At 38.5% G+C, this 22,262-nt stretch overlaps 1 protein-coding gene across 9 annotated transcripts in view; it reads left to right on the plus strand.

The window, feature by feature from the left end:
* Nucleotides 1-22,262, plus strand: part of GALNTL6 (polypeptide N-acetylgalactosaminyltransferase like 6) — a 451,443-nt gene that overhangs the window by 376,806 nt on the left and 52,375 nt on the right. For all 9 annotated transcript variants that reach the window (XM_069013725.1, XM_069013734.1, XM_069013727.1 and 6 more), the window contains one exon: nucleotides 2,499-2,682. In XM_069013725.1, the coding sequence (XP_068869826.1) occupies nucleotides 2,499-2,682 (184 nt within the window). The remainder of the gene's footprint in view (nucleotides 1-2,498; nucleotides 2,683-22,262) is intronic.

The raw sequence follows: 22,262 nt of genomic DNA on the forward strand, positions 1-22,262 counted from the left end.
GATAAAACCTGCATTTCTGAGACAGTGACTCATCCATATTGAAAACTTCTGTTTATTGCCATATATGCTTACTCTGCTTGATCCAAAAAGTGCTGAATTCAAATATGTATGTATATATTGGTTAAAATTGCTAGGGAGAGAGCTCTGAGCAATGTTCCCTCTTGTTCCCGTGCTTTCCCTCAAATCTGCAAGATTTTTGAATGTACAGTGATGCTTATCTCTTTGTTCTTCCCTTTAACTGAAGTCTTTATGCACTGAAATAATGCATGGATATTTTTAAACCAGTAGGAATCTGTAAGGGGATGGGGAGTAAAGGCAATGGAAGAGAAACTGTAAAGCATTTCTGCTGTGGCTTTCAGTGTCTGGCATTAGGAGCAGGTGGAGGAAAGAGCAGTGGCTGATAAAGGCAGCAGCATGTTTGCATACTGGCATGTGATACCACCACACTTGTGAAATGTAAGCTAGCCCTACAGCCTTTTCTTTCTGTTTCCTAAATTCATACTGGGGCTACATTTAAGCCTAAGTAGTATGTATGTAAAATTCATTATTTTATATGAATATACTGAAAGAAACATTGAGGCTGCAAGTTTGGTTACTCTGTCTTTTGGTGTGCACAACTACAAACACCCTGGTTTCATAAGAAATCAAGATCTTCCTGTGGTTCCTTATCTCTAAAATATTTTGGGGACTGAGAAGTTCTGCAGAAACACACTAAAACAGGCAGGTAAGCATCATCATACTTGCAGAATTCTTGAGAGTTTCAGAAATTAAGACTGGGCTTGAGCTTGAGCATTGCTCAAATAAATTTCCCTCTGACTATCTGTGCATGAGACTTGGAGCTTCAAATCCTTCAGTGTATTTAAAGACAGCAGCTTTTAAAGATGAAGAGAAGGATACTAAAGCATTATGAGTCTACCTTTGACCTGCTCCAGACAAATCAATCCCATTTAGTTTCTCTCCTCCAATCAATTTAGAAGGGGGTTCAGAGACAAATTGTTATAAGCCTTGTAACTATTAGGAGGGCCATCACAGGAAAGAGATTATGTAAAAGTGACTTTATATAATGATCACAGATAACACTATACAGTGTGCCAGTGAATGTAATTATATTTGGCAATAGCAGCAGTAACGCAGCCATTATCTCTGGGATGAGTTTCCTAGAATTTTGTGAGAACCTGTGCTTTAAATTTATTTCACTATTAAAGGACAAGGATGTGAAAACCTGCTGAACTTCCAGTCGCAGTAATTTCTCACTAGCAGCATTGATCCCTGATTTGGACAGTGTTTCTAAACTTGAGCTACTGAGAATAAATATAAAGACTCAGATGTTTTGTGAAAATAATCTTTTTTTCTTAATTGCAGTCCCTCAGAAGCATGGAAGCAGAATCTCTATTATTAATCATTATACCAGTACCACCTGCCTTCCTATCTAAGTGTTCAATCCACACTCAGCCCTCTGATTATTTTTAGGGTATTATCAAGCATCAGTGAAATCTAAGCAACAAAACCAAAAAAAAAGTTTGTCCCATAGGCACTAAAATGTACTAAATAATGTAAAGGATCTAAGCTGCCATTCAGAGAAAAAGCTTTATTATACTTGGAATTTTAAGATTTTCTTTTTTCGCGAGGGTTCATAGGTAGTTTTTAACTGTCCTTTCATGTCAACACAGCTAAAGGTTTTCTCTGTACTTCCTCATTTCAAGCCATTAGTCTTCTGCCTAGTTCTTGATGTTGGCCTATCTTCTTTACATGTCTTTCTTTTCAGAGGAGCTCTATTGGATTAAGCAATAGGATTCACCAAAGCAGACTCAGGCCCACCTGAGCTTATGCTAGAGATGGAAATTTGATTTAGCCTCACAGTTCTAATTTTATTTTTTTTAAAAGCAAAACTAAACTCCTTTCTTTAGAAAGCAGGTAAGAATAATACTGTGGAGCCTTCTTTATAACTCAAAGATTGCTACAAAAAAAAGGACACAAGCTCTGTTTTGCTCTTTGTGTTGGAGTTTCCCTTTAACTTGAAACATTTGGTCTCAAAGCTGATGCACGCTACAGCCACAGTAACAGTGACCGAATGGTTGCAAGGGCCGGGATTCACATTTAGGAATAAATCTCTCTCGCAGGGGCTTCCCATACACACTCCCCACGGATGAAGGAGTATTTTTACCATTTGCTTGCTGGCTTGTTCCATAGCTGACAGACTGGGGACAGCTCAGAGTAGCAGTGTGAGAGAGATACAGTTGACTGGACTCCTATGGGTCTCACAGGGATATACTTCCCTTTAAAAAACCATAAATACTTCTAATCATTGCCCAACTGCATTAATTCTACTTTAAATAAGGGTTTGATACAGATTTGAAAAATGAAATTATGGGGGGGGGGCATAGGGCACAAAGCAAACAATCTTCAAACATCAGAAACCTGTGGGATTCACTTTGCAGTAATATGATAGATGGCTTGACTAGACATGCCATTTGCTATTTTCTACTTTCATTTTTCAGACCAGATTGCACTTAACCACAAAACCATCGTGTGTCCTATGATCGATGTCATTGACCACAATCACTTTGGCTACGAGGCACAGGCGGGGGATGCCATGCGAGGAGCTTTTGACTGGGAAATGTACTACAAAAGAATACCGATTCCTCCAGAGCTCCAGAGAGCTGATCCCAGCGACCCCTTTGAGTAAGTAGCGATAAAGGGGAGAGTGGGAACATGAAGAAAGGCAAGCAAAAAATGTAACTGTAGCAGAATCCAAGCCCAGACATTTCCATGTAGGCCACTTTCTGCTAATGAAAGGTAATAGAAAAAAACCAGCTTTTATACAGGTTTATAAAACCTGAAAACTAGGAAAAAGATCGAGGCAACAATTTGCAAAATTCACAAGCTGTGCCTGGAAACACGACCTGGCTCAGTGATTGTACATAAAAGAAACAGGCACACACTTGTAGTAAAGTATTGGCATTGGACAAGAAGTGATTGCAATGACAGGTATTCTGTTTATTTCACAGAAACTTTATTTAATGTTTTATTTGCTAGAGATTGATGCTATATATGCATCAGCAGTTGAGTCCACACTATGCCAGCAGATGCTTTGTTTATAACTGGTGATAATGGCTGCTGTATATGCAGTGCTGTAACTTAAACATAGAGCTGTCAAACCTGAACAGTGTCAAGATGATTTGTAAATAGTTTTAGATAAGACAGCCTCTGATCCCAGTATTGTAGAGATCATCTCATTCACAGGAATGATCTCCTTTTCACAAAGGTACATCCTTTATTCTTATCTTTTCTTATAATTATTCTCATGTAAGGATCATCTAGGATTAATCCTTATCAAAAGAGAAAGGACAGACAGACAGACATGGTTCTAATGTGGGAAGGTCTCCAGGTCTCTCACGCAGGCACATCCTAGCAGGCCTGCCAGCGGGGCAGGCTCTGACACTCACTAGCCCTGGCTGAAGCTCTGCACTGTAGGCTATGGCGGTTTGAAACCTCAGCATATTCCCCTTCCCAAAGCAAAACCTGGAAACAATAGCAACAGAAGAACTGTGTCTCTGACCCAGACTCTGCACTGTTTTGAAGTAATGAATCTAATTCATGCAGAAGTTGACCCTAATATCCAGGGAATGACCAGCTCTGTAGAGGGAGGGGTAGGTAACTGTGACATTTGTGGGCTTATTTTCATTATTCTACTTGTTCCTTTTTAGTTATCTCCATGCAGTCTTCATCTTGCATTAGCCTAAGTGCCGATGAAGTACTTTACATCAGGTGCCAGTGTGACCACTTGTTACTGATCGAGTGGGAGCTTCAGGCAAGCCCTGCCCTAGCCTCAGATTTTTGGCAGCAGCTTAAATTTAGGTGGCCCGTACCTAAAATCACACTGGCCTGCAAGTTCTAAGGATGGCAGAACAGGTTTATTATAAAATGAGTTATTTATTGAATAGACCGGCAATTACAGACAAAAGGCTTTAAACATAGTTACTTACTACACAGCATAAAACAAAAAGAACTAGTAGATTACATAAAATAGTGCACAATATTGAGGTACCTATATCAAAGCTAGCAAAGAACTAGTATAGATTAGGAGTCCATGTAATTTACCATTGAAATAACGATAGTGTGCAGAGTCCTTTCACTCAGCTCCCAGGAGAGTAACCACAAAGTAGGCATCCCAGCTTTGGGAAGAAAGCCCCACATATTTCCAAGGAACATGAAGAAGATTTCTGCTTTGTGATGGTTTGGTGTAGCTTTTGTAGTTTGTAAAGTGAACTGTCAGTCAGAAATTTCAGCTTATCTTTCCAGATCTCAGCAAGATTTCTACAGCAAGATATCTATTGACAGCTGGAAGCATGACTTTCATGGCACCAAAATAACTCACTACAAGACAAGCTGTCCTGATTGAGTTATTTCGTCAATTAGCAAGCTCTTGTGAGGGGCGAGATGCCCTGAGTTATTTCACCAGCTAACAAGCAACAGATAAGCTCTTGTGAGGGGTGAGATTCCCTGCTACATCACTCCACAACATAGATGCAGTTAGTGCAATCACATAACACTCCAGGGTTGCTAAAGCTTTCATTGCTCTGTCTTCTTGGTGCTCTGAGCAGTTGTAGTTCCTTGGCACTTACTGAAAGTAGCCATTGTATAACTTGGTTCAGCATTCAAAGTTCGTGTATAAGTAAAACTTCTCTATTGCCAGCAAAGCTACAGCATTGCCTACCAGCTGTTTCACATTTGCTGTTTGTAGTATGCATCTTGTAGTATCTTGTCTCAAAGACAAGAGGCCTGATGAGGGATCACTCATAGGAAAATTTCCAGAAGGAGGAGGTTTTGTGCAGTACAGAACAGTGTGGTGCTTTTGCATGAACTGCTGTTCCAGTCAGCATGGCAGCAGTGGATACCCACCTTGCCCTGCCAGCGTAAGACACAGGCAGATAAATGGCTTCTCAAGGAACAACATATAGGACAATGCAGCCTATAAATCTTTTGTAATCTGAGTAGTTGTCAGGTGGAAAGGCTTGCCAGTGCTTACACAAATCAGTGAGTCTTCCTTTGTTTTCCCCATAACAGGATGCACATCAGAGTGATGCAGCTGGAAAAGCAGCATTGCACATGGAACCATCCTGTCTGTCCCTGAACGTGCCAGTAGGACTGAAGGCTAGCTGAGCTAGGACAATATACTTGCTTCAAAGTACCCTCTGGCAAATGGGAATAGAAATGTTTTAAACAATCAGTATGAATTTTGCTTGGGGGAGAAATTGTTTTCTGATTCAAAGTCAGTACTGCTTCTCTCCTAGGGCCTTCTCTGCTGAGACCTCAAGTTTTTAATACCTTGCTTAGAGCAAATACAGTAAACATTGCAAACCGTTTTACCTATCAGTAACTTAATTGACCAAGACAGCTTCTATGGAATTAAAGATATAGAACAGTTTTCCTTTAAGTACATAGACACTGAAACTAGAAATTGCTTCAGCCAGCACCATAATTATTATGCTACTATTTTGTAAGCAGTAGGGAGATTTTTTTTTTTTTATTTAGGTTAAATATTTTACTGTTGGTATCGTAATAGTTTTATTTCTTGCCAGCAGAGTCAGATCTGAGATGATCCCTAATGAACTGGAAAATTGCCAGCATTTTTAGTAAACACCAGTAAATAATGGATACATGATCCAAAAAGTGTGCTGATGAGTTTTTTCCTCTCACTTAAAATGCCAACACAGTATATGTGTGAAGCAGAAAAGGTCACATCAGCCTAAGAAATAATGGATGTAAAACCAGATCAAACTACAGAAGACCTAAGAGCAGTTGTTGTATCATCTGCATGGTACATCTGCTTTCCGTCTGCCCATGATCAAAGCGCTGCTGCAGCAGACGCCGGCAGCGTGTTCGCAGCCGACACAACCAACAGAAGTGCTGGCAGGTAGGCTTGTGGTGAGACAGGAGCACGGGGCTTACTAAGCTCTAGTGCCAGCTCAGCCAGCTCAGCCAGAACTGATCTTTTCCTGTGTTTTAATTTTTTTCAGTTGTATTCCACTGTGGTCAGTTTTGACCAGGTGCTCTCCCATTGGATGCCATCTATCTCAACAGTCTTCCAGTTTAAAATCTCTCTTGGCATTCTCATCCATTTGTGGTGTGTGTGTAGTCATGGTTTATTGTTCCTATACCTGCAGTGCCACTTGGGGTGGCACCTCTATCTTCTGCTGTGACAGAACTTGGAGCTTCACTGCAGGTCTGAGGTTTTTCTGATATACACTCTCACTGTCAGCCCTCTGCAGTTGTTCACAACAAGTAGCTTTACACCAAGATTTGGCTTGATGTTCATGACTTTAGGACTGTAAAACACTCTCGAAATCTTCAGTGTCAAATTCAGGTACAGATGATGTACTAGCACTAACTGGGGAGTCACATGACAAACTCGTGACTGCACTTGGATCAGGCAGCATTCATCCACAAATTTTATCAGTTTGGTTCACATATAGTTTGTCATTGGCCACACCAAATTTCCCATAGGTTTCACTGAACCAAACTACAGCCATATAAAATGTATTTTCAGTCAAAACTCCCGTGTGAATTATTGGATATTTTTCTATGCCCATTGTAGCGTATAGGAAAGTTTAACAACTATTCCATAATTGGATCTCGTGTAGCTTTTAAGAGTAGCAATTTTTTTGAAAGATCTATGGGAATATTTTTCAGGATATATTGAATCTATATAGGTATGGAAGCTGGACTTCTTCCCTAATAAGGTTGCCTTCTCATCCAGAGACTAGGTCTGTGAGCTCCTTGATTACCCTTTTTCGTGTGCCACAGAAAAAACAGAAGTTTTATATTGCATTCAACTGATCTGTCACAGTTGCAGATCATCACAGTGACTGTAGTGATTTTTGTCTGGCAATTTGTGTACAATTACCCGAATATACTCTGAAGGGTGCTTCATGCTATTTTCCTCTGCTGCATCCAGGGTTGTGCAAACAACTCAAATTGGTGTTCTGACACATGGTGGGAAATGGTCAAAGAATTGTGGAATCATGATCATGTCACAATGATGCTTGCTGTCTTGATCCCAGGATGAGTGATCATTCAGCAGAATTGGAGATGACTTGGGACATTTTCTTCTAGTCTATAAGCAGGGAGGACCAGAGATATTTATCTACTTTGTGGCAAGGGTCATCTTGGCTTATCATCTCCTGCTGGTTTGTCACGGCAGAGGTTTGAGAGCATGCCCTTACAGGACATGTAGATTTGGGACATAAGAGCATGCCCCTCTGTGCCTGTTTCCATGGTGCAGGCACTCTGGTCTCCAGGTGGAGTTTGCCTAACCCAAGCAATCGCCACTTAAACTAATAGGATAACCTTGTTACTATAATGGACTGTGATATACAGCATGTCAGTTTATATGATTTAATAGCCTGTCTGAGCTAAAAGCTCTGTGGAAGTTCAAAGTGGAGGTTTGATATGCTCAGGTCTGCTGGGGATGACTGCTCTTTATTTCCTGGAAGCACTTACATTACATCAATTCATGTTATCACATGCCTGATCTGAAAACTGGCATCAGTGTCCATTCATGCCAGCAGCAACATACTTTTAATGAGACAAGAAAACATCAGTTCAACTCAAAAAACTATTTGGAAGGGGCTCCAGAGCTCCTTAGAGCAGTTTTATGATGGTGTAACTTTATGATGCAGGAAGGAGAGAAAGGCGCAGGTGAGACCTAACAACATTGCTATTGAGTTGCAACTCAAGATGGAAAATTTAACCAATGAGAGAAGTGTTGTGCTATTTACTGGATGCCAAGACTCCTAGCACTTATCTGAGGAAGTTAGAAGTGTTTTGGTGTGTGGCCACTCCCTACTCTCCTAGAGTTCTTTGCCTTCCAGTGTAGAGCTGTGATCTCCAGACCTTGCTAAAGTGAGACAAAGCTGGAGAGTCATGTAACTCTAGCAAAGGACTAGGACAGTGGTTTTCCAAATACTGAGCTATTCAAGCAAGTAGAAACAACTTTGTAACATCTGACATTTTAGTTCCTATACTCAGTTTCCTATTTATAATATAGAAATAGAATCACTCCACCATCCCAAGGCTCTCACAGTAGTAGAAGCCACTTATGTTTAATGGATGTACTTTTGGGTAAAATTTTGGACATGCTCAAGGGATAAAATTGGGTGATCGGTACATTTTTCTTTTCCCTTGCATCACAGGCTCTCAACCTTGAATGTAATTTATGACCCTAATGTAGCTAGTTGTGTGTAAGAGTGGAAGGTTACTTGTCATTTTCTGTTGAATTGCATATCTAAAATCACATTATTATTTTGCAAACTATCATCAGGATGCTCTTTTATTTGAATTTGATGCCCTCTCAGAAATACTCTTTTTCTGCAGCTCCTTACTTTCAGTATTTAAATATATACTTTTTACAACATGTTGGTGCAAAGAAAGTCTTCGCTAAGACTGCATTTCAAATCTGACAAGTACTTCTACAATTTTATTATCATTTTCTGAAGTTCAGAAAGTGCTTTGGACAATGATTTCTGTTCTATAGCTCCCAATGCTTTATAGTCTGTGTCTTTTATGGCTGATTTCTGCCTATAAACATATTCATAAAACCTCTCACAACCAGAAACAATCATCTATTTTTTTAAAGCCTGGGTATAATCTTCTGTTTTGAACTGTGCTAGAGGAATGTTTTATGCAAAGACATTATTCTACAGTGAAGCAGTCTCCAACCAGTGTGAGTTTGTGTAAGTTATGGTCTTGATTTATTGTTTTCACAAGCTATGGTCTGTAAAAGACTGTTAGTGGAGATAACAATAGTGGATATAAAAATAGCTTTTACAAATTGTCATCCACCCATGGCTCTTTGAAATCTCAGAATTTTTTTCAATGAAAAATGCTGACACTAACACAGAATTTGTGAGTATGCATTTGCTCATTTTGAATCATTTTCTCCTGCCTTTGATAGGATTTCAGTGTAGAAGTTCTGTACAACCAGTACACTTTCTCTGAGGACCAGTGCAGAAGAGAACTCTCTATAGAGTGTAACTTGTAAGGAAAAAGCAAAAAAAAAACCAAAAAAACCAAACCAAAACAAACCTCCCAAAAAACATCAACAAGGATAAAAATCTGCTGCTGATTTAATTTATTTTTCAATCAAGGAAATCAATCACTAATCAAGTTCTCCATGCTTGTTGAATTGGGTAGATTCAGATTTGATACACACACTTTCACTGAAATGGTCATAGTGGCTCATGCCACCCTAAACAAAAGAGTATTCATTTTGTTCCTAATGCCTAAACTTGTATTTCCAATTTTATTTAATCCTTGGGGCATCATATTCAGTATAAAAATGTAAACATCTTGAATGTAGTGCTTCTAGAGCTGTTAGCCTGCTTCTTCACAAGTATTAATTTTAGAGCTCGACAGTCTATATGCCCATATGCTGGGGCAGATTCATAGAATAGGTCACCAAAACTACCAGTAATTAGAAAATTAAGTAGCTTCTGGGCATGATTTTAATATGTCTTTACATAAAAAAGACTAGGATGGTGGCCAAGAAGAAGACAGAGATATGTTGCTCAGTGCATACAGGTGAGCTATTTAAAACTTATCACCATACTGTTAATACAGATGGCTTAGCTTTAAAATTATAGAATCACGTCTCAACAGTTTTCCATAAAGAAAAATAAATCACCTTTTTAAAGCAATTCTTTCTATTCTTAATTATATGTTTTTAAGCCATTTTCTCTAGAACTTTCATGCAGAATTTGCTGACACCTATTGGTTCTAAGAAAGAGAAAACCAACACCCTTCTCTTCCATTTTATAGTGTTTGTCAGCATAAATTTGTGAGTGACCTCTGCATCCACTTTGTTGTTGTGGTTTATTTAAAGAATTATCTATTTCTGTCTAAAACCTCAATCTAGTGCTGCAGTTGCTTCCAGCAGAAGAAAGAACAAAGACTGGACCAATAAATTTTATGGGATCACTCAGCCAAACCACTTTCAAATCTGTACATTGATGCAAGTTCCAGATATGCTCATTGGCCCAGGTTTATTAATACTCTTTAGCATCTGTCCAGTTTGAGCAGCTGGGGTTGGGTGGAATGTGTGTGTTGTTCACCCCTTGGTCTGCAGGGTCTGCAGGAGCTCCACCTCTGTCACAGTGCTTTTCCTCCAGTGCCTATGGTTCTTGTTTGCAGAGGCAGTGATCAACTAAGCATGATATAGAAGCATCTTCACCTGCCAATATATACCTTCTGATTTTTTTGACTCTGCATGGAATAATTCTGATTGTCCAGCTATCTTGGTGTAGCCCTGAGGTGATGAGATTTTTCTGGCTTCCACTCTGAAAAAATTAGGCTGCTAATGCAATGTGCTGGAAGCGTGAAAAAGGAGGAGATGGGAAAGAAATTTGTGAATATAGCCAGTGTTTCAGTACTGTTCTTAAAATACTCAATCAGAAACTTTCCTGCCACAGCTTTAACCCCTTCAAATTTTAAATCATGTACACTGTACAATGGGAGCAGACCTTTAGTACTTGAGGACATGTCAGATAAGTTTGTTGTTCATTTTCAAGTAAATTATGTTCTTTTCTTCAGTCTCCCTTAATAAATAATGTTTCCTAGATCTCTGATGGTTACCTTTGCTCCTCTGTGGACTGTTTCCATCCTGAGAGCATACAGCACCAGCCAAAGCCTTACCATTGCCTGGCAGAATAGATGGGTGACTTTGCCTCTCTCAGAGACTACGTTCCTGTTTACATTTCCTTGACAGTATTGATTCATGCCAGGCTTGTGCTCTGCTGTAACCTCCACATCACTTTCTGCAGAGCTGGTATCTAGCCAAGTGTTCATCATCCTCCTCTTGTAATTCTGATTTTACATGTGTAAAGGCGAGGCATTTATATCTATTTCAAGTGCCATGTCCAAAAGGGTGATCTGTCTTCATTATCTGTAGATCAGTGTGATATTTTGTATCTGCACGTTTGGAATTTTATCTTTTTCCTTTCTTCACTTCTCCAATTTGCTAAGATTTTTTAATTCTGATTTTAAAAATGGAGGGTTCTCCAGTTGTTTTAGCCTATTGCAATGTTACTTGAGCTTTAATTGAGGCTTGTGCAAATGGAAAATTCTGTTCTAAATCCTGATTATAAATTATAATAATGTCTGTTTGGTCCATGCCAGAAATCAAGACATGCAGAGTCCCTGACTTTCCAACAATCCATTTTCTCAGCCAGGAATGCAGCATGTACCACAATGTGGCCCTTGCAAATTTGTTAGCTTCCTGCTAAGCAGACCTTTATAAAATGGTACCAAAGAATTCCTCCACATCCTGTAGACGGCATCAGGTTTACAGAGCAATGACAGCTTGCTTTTCAAGTCCATTTCCAGCCTTGAGGTCAAGATACAGGACTTCATGGGCACATGTTCCAATCTGATCCAGTTATGCACAAAGCCCTCCACTCCATGGAGCTGCTGAATTGCATCATGCAGATTTTAATGCAACACTGAATTGAATGAGATGCAGGACAATGTCTGCAGATGATCTCAAGACAATTTCCATTTTGATTTTGGATTATAGGATATTAGCAGGTTTTGCATCTCTGTGACAGCAGTTGTGTACCTTTCATATTTCTGCAGTTTTTATCCCAGGCAGTTTATCTGTGAATCAGATCCGTCATCTCAGACTTGAGTGAGAAAAGTGAATACATATTTTGTTTACCATCTTAGGAGAGTTCAGTATAGATATTGACCTGATGAGGACCTTATTCTGAATTATCCCCAGACAAACCAGCATCTGTTTCATTTTCATGTAAGTAACCAAAATATCATTATTCTAGCTGGAAGACAAGTTTTTGTCAAGAGGCAAAGGTAAATGCCTCCTGCAACCTGTGAAGTGAAAATTATGATAAACACTCTGAAATTTGCTGTGTGAATTTATTTATAAAATGCTATGCATGTCTCTTGATAGACCAGGAAAAAATGAGACTCAAAAGAAGTTGACATCGGTTCTTCCATGAACTGCCAAGACAGTATCCCTTTGTCAGGGAACAAGATTCATCTATCAGCTTTACTCATTTCTAAATGCACCTCTTTTGTTTGTGGGAAAACAGCACAGAGATGTCTCTTCAAGGGAATTATTTGGAAAATCAACCCCTCTGGTGTTTTCTCTTTTTAATATGGTGTATCAGTGTTATTTTCAGTGCTGGAGAGGCACTGTAAGCATGAAATTCCAGAAGTCCATTTGCCCCCTACAGAGAATGAGATGCCTGCAAGGAGAGAGGAGATCCCATTCCCTCCACTCTCCTTGCTCTCCAGCAGAAAATTTAGCTGACGCTGCAGAACTTCCCTGGATTTTTTGTGCTAGGGCAAATAACCATTCTGTTTTCCCATGAGTGCAAATGACCTGTGGACATGCAGTGAATTGGGAGTGTAGACATGGTGGTAAGTCAGGAAGAGCGCAGTGGGAGAGCAGTAACAACAATTTTCCTTTTCAAAGCACTGCAAACATGCAAAGGACCTCTCAAAACACCCAGGGAAAAGGTAAACAGCAGGGAAGAAAGTAGTTTGGAGGAGTGTTTTCAGACCACTGTTTTGAAGAGATTCCCAGAGGACCGTGAAGGAGAGTAAACCCTAAGCTCTCAGTCCACAGGAAATGTTTCAAGTCCCCAGCTCTCTGCTTTGCAGTTGGTTTTAATGCCTAGCCTGTCATGTAGTGATTCTTTTGACAGAATGACAGTTTAAACAGCAAAGCTGTTCAAAGCACAATCTTTGTTCCTGACTTGTTCAAAGGGCATTCAGGGAAGACGAATACTCCTTTGTTAGTCATATATATGCATATAATTAGTTGATAAGGCTTAATCATATGGGCCCTCTTATTTCAGGGGTGTTTTCATTTGACCTTAAACCAAACAGCATAACCAAACCAAAGAATTTATTGTAAACGTTGAATATAAACTATATTGCCTTAATTTTTACACTTACCTTACTGCATTTGCTTGCATTTCCCTTTCTGCTACATATAGGGATATTATTATTCTATAGCAGAGTAATGTTAAGAGACATTATTGTGTTTTTTGTAAATCACAAGGTATTATTGCTAGTGCAACCAATTTCCAGTATGAGTTCCTATAATGGTAATTTAATAGAGTAATAAATTTTTAATGCCAAGACAGAGTATTGTGACTGTCTTAATGGAAGTGGTAATACTTTAAAAACATTTGTTTTTTCCATATGTACTGGAAGGTAATAACATGCTCATAATTTCTGTAGGCAGGGAAGGACTCAGAACTTATCAAAATGTGAGTATTGGAATGCCTGGGACTGACTACATTTTTTTATACTGCCATGTTTTTTAATGTGGTATAACAGGATACTGATCAAGCTTTTTTAAAACACTTGAATTTACATATTTGTGTATTAGAAATTATGTTTTTCCATCACCTATTTAGCTTTTTGCCTTATTACTTTCATTAATAGCCTGTTGGATATGAAAGTTTCCTAAGCTCTGCAGGCACAGCTAGCCATAGGCTGTAAGAGAAGGAGGGCTGATAGATGGGCTTTAACTGCAGACAGATTTCATCTGTCTCATCTAATACTTATTAAGAAATCTAACGTCGGTTAAATTGTATTATACAAACCTTCAATTGTATCAAGGACTGCCAAATAGTTGTTTTCTGCATTTACTGGACTTACATCTCCACCTACTGGCTGGTAGGACAAAGTCCCTTTAAAATATTAATGTAAATTAAATCCGAGTAGTGTTTTTGCCTGTAAAAGCTTTTCTTATTCATTTATAGCCACAATTTTCAGGTGAGGTTTGTTTGAAGTTGTTTGGCCACCTATATAATGAAGCCACTGATTGTAAAGCCATTGACCTATGCATATTAGCTTAGACCTTAATAATGAAAACATGACAAAATTTTAAAATCAGGAAAAAATATCTATCTGCTTGTCTATCTATCTTTCAGTGAGAATGCATGAGTACATCCAATAGCCACCTGTACAGTACACCTATAGAAAGTTATTCCTGTGTAACTCAATAGTATAGCAAGAATGATATCAGTAGAGAAATAATTTTTTAAACGACAAACAGAAAAATATCTTGTAGAGAAGCACTTAGGTGACCCATCAGGTGATTATCAGTATTATTGCTGCATACAGAAGGAAAAAAAAACGCAAAGGAAAAAAAATCCCAATGTCAGTTTAGAAGTTAGCAAAAAGAACAGGCTGAAATTTGGTAAGAAAAAGTTCAAAGTTGAGGTGGACTGCTAATGAGAATTTCTTTTAGAATAGTGTCATCCATTTGTAGCCATAAAGGAAGAGAAAAGCTATTTGTAGAAGCTGATGATCATAGATAACAATGACTCTCCAGTGTGATAACAGCTGTGAAAAGGACAGATGCAATCCTGGAATTTATTTTGCCTGTAGCCTTTGGCCATGGTTACAAAATATTTCCAAATCCCAGCTGACCCTACTCCTTTTCCTTACAAGTCAGGATATCATCTCTTTACACCCTCAGATGGATTCTGTCATGCTTCTCTTGTCTTTAAGACGCTACAACTTCATCCTCATTTCCAGAGAGGGAATGTGAGAACATTAAATAGACACAAAATAAGAGCACAATTACCTTAGTTTTCTCCAAAGATTTTGTTTTCTTATTCTTTAGGATGGGACATTCACCTGTGAAAGCTGGTGTCGTGTCCTGTCTGCTACCACCTTAAAATCTTTTGACTAGCATTTCTACTTAATTTCCATTTCATTAGTTTAATTTAAGTTTCTGGCTTCAGAAAGCTTCCTACTGAAAACACACTAGTGAAATCCTAGCTATTGTGAGGAACCTTAAGTATACAATCTGCCTAGAAGTCATAGAAAGAATAAATACAATACAGTGCATGGTGAAACTAGAAATCTGCTGCTTGGGCTGAATAATAGTAACTCTCACACACACCTTTCGTTTTACAGAGATAGGTTTAGATCCAGATACCACATCAGGTGCATCTACAAAAAAGTCGTATGAGCCACTTAGAATTAAATATCTTTTTTCTGTAGAAGTTTGTGTTAAGCAGTGCTAGAATTCAGATGCTAAATGATGTAGGGTTTTTTTGAACTTTTCTTTCTCTGGGCAATTTCTTCAAATAGTTACAATAGTAACACAAAATAGGAGCATGCCGTGAATGAAAAGTAGCTATTACCCAGCTGGAACAGAAATTTTCCCAAAATGTGGAAGATAACTGAAAGAAAATTGAAAGGTACTTTGCTTTGTATCTGTAAACAATAGGCACCAGCAGAAACCTTAATTACCTAGTGAGACAACCTCTGTAGTTCTCAAGATAGCTGATTTTTGAATGCTTTCATTTGATTAAAATAGAAAAGTTAATTATGAAACCTAAATCAATTTGTGATTTTCTGCCTGTTGTGACACTCTGGACATAATGGAAAATCAAAAATACCCCGAGAGCAGAATTGAAGCAGAAGGATGTGGAGTTTGACCCATAAAGAGGGAAAACCAGCAGGACTAGAGGGCTTCCTGCAGCTTGACAGCAACAGAGACGATGTCTCAGATCTCTGAAAATGCTGGGCTTTCTGGAATTTAATTGAACATACCTAAGCAGTGAGGGTGTTTAAAAATATTTGACATGTCAGATAATTCCTGGTCTATTGCTAAAGAAAACCTGACATTCTGTTTCAGTCTTCACTTCATTGGCCTTCTGCAGCCTCTTTTCCTAAAATACAAGCTCTATCTTCCTCTGGTTGTTCTGACACAGCTCTAAGTTTATTTTCACATCTCCATTTTGAAAAATGCAGGCCAGATTTGTATGCAGCATCATACAGCATGCAATCCTCAGCAGCTGAGCTATATCTGTTGGAAAGATCTTTACTAAAGTTGTGTTTGCCCTTTCCAAAGCTTATCTGTTGCTTGTTTCTTCCATCCCTGAACAATCTGACCTTCCATATCTCAGAGATTTGGGGCAGCTATTCTTGCAAGTGTTCAATTGATCCAGTCATGGCTCTGATGAGGTAATGGACACAGGCTGTATAGAAGAGCAGCAAGATGAGATGTACTCGAAAGATTCCCTGAGAACTTTGATGTTGCTTTTCCAATACTTAAATCCATTTTTATTCAATAAGCATTGTCTTTTTTTTTCACTTCCATTTCTAATGAAGCCTGGAATTAACACAGCTTTTTGGTTTCCTCTCTTATTTGCAACATCATTGATAGTAGTAGCGTAGCAGTAGGAAGAGTTATTGTAAAGCTGGAGGCAGAGATCAGAAGTATTTTTGATAGGTCCTGTATGTTGGGAAGAGGAGTGTTGTGAGTTATTTGCTCTGTCCCAATATAACTAGCACTTAATATATCTACATTTAAAATGCACTTTGTCTAGGGGAGAGGCAGTCCATGTGAATCTTAGTTAAAAGCTATTTTGAACTCCTTGGTGTCATCACATTACCTTAACAGAGATCCTGTTTTAATAAAAAGCTGACGTAAATGCACTAATTTTCTTTCAGGGATTTAATTTTCATGTTGTGATTTTCATGTGTAACAGCATGAAAAAAACCTACATTTTTAAGGGAGGAACTATAGCAGCTGATTATTCTGCAATTTCTGAAGCCCACAGATGAGCATATGCTACTGGTGAGCAAGATTTTAGTAAGCAAATTTAACAAGTTGGAAGTGTGACAGGGATGACTAGCATTTTGATATTCAAAATGCACCTTGAAATTTCTGGTGTCTTGTATATTTTCTGTTTGTGTAAATAAGCTTGGTGTTAGCCATAAGTCAGTGTCTGTTAATATTTATGTTGGACAATTCTGCCTTTCTGAGCCTTTTTGTCTCTCTCTGGGTTTTGTCTCTGTAAGAGTGATGTTAACACTATACACATCCTACCAGATGTATAATAGTAATGGGAAAAGTAAACTTAGGTGTCCTCAGTCCATTTTTCAAAGTTAGGTAATTCAGTCTGAAGAATGCAGTGCTTTGGAGAGTCTCTTGTTGTACAAAGAAAATCTGTAGATGAAAACAATAGCTGGAGCAGTAGAGGCTCGTCTCAGTGCCAGAGGCAGGGCTGGTCACTGATGTGCTGTCAGATTTCTTAGCTGGAACAGAACCTTGGGGATTTTCATGAGAGCTTTCCCTTCTGCACATTGATATTACTTATTTCTGAGTTAATCAGCATTGCTGGTGCTTCGCCAGAGAGTGTCTCTGGAGCATAATTAGCTAAAAAATGGGTAAAAACAGGAAAAAAGAAATGTCCCAATTATATATTTATTGTTTTGTGAGTACTTGAATAGCAGTTTAAAATACCAACTATAGTTCACAGGAACCTGCAAGCCAGAGCTGGAAAACTCTGGAAAAGATATCCTAGTCTCAGTCAAATTTATACCAAAACTCCTATGGTATGAAACAGGGCAAAAGTTAAACCTTTTAAGACATGTAAAAACAGACAGACACAAACTAATGCTGATATATGACCTATCCTACATCTACCTCGTTTTTAAGAGAAATGGAAGGACAGTCCCTTTTTCCATGTGTTAAATACTTTGGTTGTTCTTTTTCTGTGCCTTACCATTTTTTGAAATTAATGTGGTTCTTACTGAGATAATAATGAGAATATTTGGCTAGGGTTTGATCTACTACTTTTATTGCTGGAGCCGATTTTTTCTAAAAAAAGGAATGATGCTTCAGGATTGGGAGCTTGGTAAGCTTTTGATGAGGTGTCCGGGTGCTTTAATTTTTTTTCATGGTAACTCAGATTATTCCCAGCTGGTTTCCTTTCAATAAAAATAGGCTGGTTTAGTTTGAAGAGCACTGTCTTTCTTGACAATGATTGGGACTCTCTAACCCATGGCAAAAGTTACTATGAGGTGTGCAGAATACATAAGCTCTGTCTTTGCCATGGCTGAGGTATGTGGAAGAAATAGGCTTTCCTGCTAGTCCTTGGTCAGCTCCAAGTGAACCCACCTTGGATTTTCCTTTGGAAGACAGATGTTTGTATGAGATGGCTGCTGGCTAAAATGAACCCTTGAAAGTCTCTGAAAAAACAGTCTACACACTTCTTGAGATTGTATCAAAATGTTAAGAAATGAAGTGAGAAAATTATTTTGTTAATTTCATGTGCACTTAATTAAAAGAAATTACTTCTTTCTTTGACCTTTCACAAGGAGTTTTTAAAGAGGGTCTTTCTTAAAAGCCCTTATTTGCATCCCAAGTTTGAGTGTTATAAAAGCATCCTACTGAAGTAGAAAGATATTAATATTGAATTTAATAGATGAAGCACAGAACAAGTGACTTGCCAGAAAGCCTTCACACAGAATTACCCACAGAGGACACTGTTGAGGCCAAATCTTGCTACTGTATCTTAGGCCTTCTTCCCCCATTTTCTCCAGCTGTTAGCTTTCTTTATAACTTAATTAATTTAAATTAACCAGTTAATTATCTCTTTGGCAGAAATAATTAGAAAAAAAATCAAGAATTTCCTAAAATATTTTTGGACAAATAGTTGTCATGTATATAAATTGAAAGAACACAAAAATAAATTTCACCAATATTTAATGTCAACTAGAATACCAGGTAACTTGGTTAACTGGTCACAACAAATACAGCTCAAATATGGAACTTCTGATCCATGAAGATAAATTTCAAAATATTATTAACAAAATAATTTTGTGTGGCAAAGATGCTCAGAGAAAAGTGCACGCAAATATTTTATAAACCTGAGAAATAAGCTGATTTCAGCAAGGGAAGTGTTTTGAATTTGAGATTTCTGAATGTAAATGTCAGTGTTACTGCAAATAAATGAGAAGAATCAGAAACCCTGGCATAAAGTCAAACGTTTTGTTAGAGTTCTTATGTTTTATCATTGTCAGAAGTAAGCTTGATTCCTGAGTAAAAAATCCTGGAGGACAGGCTTAAAGCCAAATTAGCCATCCATCCATGTTTGTTACCTGCAGGAGTGATGTCAGAGTTGGCTCCAGGGACACTCCAGCTGGTGTTCTCCAAATGAAATACTGAGTGTCATCAGTCTGAGTGCACCTTGCAGACACACTTTCCTGCCCTGAAGGTAGGGCTAACACACTCTGATAATAACGACAAAACAAGCAGGGGAGATGAGCCAGGAAAAACTTGTTTGAGATGAATTTGTGCTGTCTGTGGCTTCCCCAGATTCTTCCAGAACCGGAGTGATTGTGTGACTCTGAGTTCAAGCCCCCAGAAGCCTGCAGATCTGGGGTGTCATTGCAGGCGCCAATGACACTACTGGGTACAGTGTGAGTGGAAAAGGTGGGCATATTCTCTAGGTCTCAGAAGCAGCCTAAAATTCAGAATGCTCTCAGGAGCACTCCACTGGGTACAGCAGATGCAGGGATTACCCCAGTGATTGGTAAATCTGATCTAGCATGAGGAGGAGGATTTGTGTGGCATGCAAGGTTATATATGCTTGCTATGAAGTTTTGGGACAGGCAAGAGACAAGTTTATCGACTCACTCTGGATGAGGGAAGAACGGACAAGAAAAGGTTGATGGTAGATGCTATAGAATACTTAATCTGTGTTTAAACCACCTAATTCAGGGGTGATTATGGTGGCATTGGGTTGATGATTAAACTAGATCTTGAAGGGCTCTTCCAACCTTGATGATTCAGCACTGAAAAGCAAAGAGTGCCATGGCTGAGGAGAAATTTAAAGTATAAATGCAGATAGCTAGTGTTAGCACTGTGACAGGAAAGGATGAAAAGCGTTATATTGTTAAATATAGTTCCATTTTCATTGTGTGATGTGTTAACATCCATAGAAGTTGCAGGTAGATATTCCAGCCTGTGTATCGGCCACGGGTGCATTGCTGTGTCCAGATTTGAGGCTCCAGATGAACTTCAGAGAGGACTGAGAGGACATTGTATCTTTCTGATATGGAAAAAGTCATTAAAGAGGATAGTGCTGAGTTGTTGCCGTGGAGACTGGGGCAGGTTTTCACAGTTGTAGCATTGTCCCCCGCTTTGTTTATTTACTGAAGTTTGCATCAGGCAAAGGCAGTCTGTGACATGGTCAAGGAGAAAACTTTGGCTGAAGTTCATCTGCCCTTAATATCTTACAGAGGACTGTATAAAACTTCAGTGGCAGTGGTGGTTTACTTGTGTACAATTAATATTTTGCTATGAAAATATCTTTTCCACAGACAAAAGTGCTTAGTGATTTCTTGAACTCTCCAGCTCAGTCAAGGGACTTAATTTAGTAACTGAGATGGAGGGAGGAGTATTGTTAATTTACTGATGTACTTCATTTATGTGTTTTTTTCCTAAGAGGGAAACATAGCATAATAATTAGACCTTTTGTGATAAAGTTTGCAAGGCTTCCAATAACTGGAAATGTTTAACTTGGAAAAGTTTTATTTTAAGATTTATAATACTGTAAAGCAATACAAAGAAAAATGCAAACAATATATTCAAAGTTAACATTTGGGACACGTGTGAAATCATATTTCAAAGGATTTTTTTAAATGTAGCTTCCTCCATAGTAGCCCTGAAAACATTTTATTCAGTATTGTAGGTCAGTATAGAGGCCCAGATAGAGTGCTTTAGTGACTGAGGAAAGCCCTCCTCATGTATCAGTTTCTAAACAAACATCTTTTTTGCAAGAATTGGTATTTCAAAGGTTTATTTAGAGCAGAGAAGCCATGCACTTCCTGAAAATGGATTATTTCTGTGTTTTACTAGTTACTGAAATAGATGGTATGCTCAATTCTTGTTAGAAAATATATTTAAAAGATCTTACATTAGTGTCCACCTGGAGTACAAATTAGCTGTGCTTCATCGATAGAACTGTAGCTGGAAAACTGAACTGAAAATCTTTCATGCAAGGAAAAAAAGTTCTTGATTATATTCCTTTCTCTGAAACGGGAGCTTTTTATTACATACATTATTTGTCAAGAATATGATACATATTTCTTGCTGCATATTTGGCTGTTGGCTTTTGTCTTGATGATGAAATACATACACACAGGCTCTGAATGGATCTTGACAGTGGAGTGAACTTCATTATTCCACAGAGAGGTGAAGGAATATTGGCTCGGTTGCGCAGTGTTCATCGTGTGGACGCCATTGCTCATGGCAACGGGAGGTTGTGGAGAATGACATTATTCATTTGGAGTTTTGCCTGGCACCCATCTTTATTATTAGTGCACAGCAAGTAATGTGATGATCTTGAAGAACTACCAGGAATGCATACATGGATCTTGTGCTTCTACCGTGTGGTTTCAGAGTTGTTCAATTTGCTGAAACAAAAATAGGAAGACTTTTTTCACTGTCTCCTAATTTTCTTCTTAGTCATCACTTCAGATGGCACCTGTCTGTAATGAGAGTCTGTGTCCTACAGCAGACAGGGTGTGTCTTTACAAACTTTAAAAACCCCAAGCAGGTGGTGCATCTCTTGCATCCATTGCTCTCTGACTTAAATCCCCCAGGAAGTGAATCAAATCTCTAGGTGGATCCCTCCCCTGCGATGCAGAAAGAGGAAGGTTGCTTTGTGTGTTGCTTCTGCATGGGGAGTTGGAGGATGCTGAGTTTTCTCCTTGGAATACACAGGTGTATAAACCACTCCTAGATTAATGGGAAGGTATCTAAAGGGTATTGCTACCGACAGGGTGATGTATGGAGAAAGAAAACTGCTAATGCAGAGCATGCTGTGTCAGATTTGCTTGAAACTCTTCTCCCTGCTCTGGAAAGAGAAGCAATGAAGATAAAATGCTGACCTCTATGAAGCGCATTCTTTTTCTGAGAAAATGTACTTAGTCTTTCTTTTTTGCTATTATTCTTTGTCAAGAAGTTGTACCTTCCAGGTAGAGCAGATTTGGGCCTCCAGGAATAGTTGCACCTGCAAGTGATTGAAAGTTGTTGTCAGGAATCCACTTCACCTAAGCCCAAAACACAGTTTAGTTGTGACCATAGCACTTTTCTGCCTCTGTGGAGAGATTAAGGCTCATCACTAGAAAACTAAGTAAGTTATGAATGGAGTTCTTTTAGCAATACATGAAAGCAAATTTTTTCCCTTTGGCTTGTTTGCTTTTCCACTCGCTCCTAATATTAATTGTTAATGGAATAACATCCTGTGTAATTACAGTGGAAGCATGGTTCTGCTTTAAAATATAGTTATGAGGAGAAAATATTTGTAATGTTCTGTTTCATTTTCTCTTCATTTATAAGCATAGCATCCAGAAGAATAGCATCCTGTGTATAGCTTCAGAATGAAAGCTTTAGAAGCAATTCTGTCAATGCTAATAAT

The sequence above is a fragment of the Aphelocoma coerulescens genome, chromosome 4 (assembly GCF_041296385.1).
Source record: "Aphelocoma coerulescens isolate FSJ_1873_10779 chromosome 4, UR_Acoe_1.0, whole genome shotgun sequence".
Lineage (NCBI taxonomy): Eukaryota > Metazoa > Chordata > Aves > Passeriformes > Corvidae > Aphelocoma > Aphelocoma coerulescens.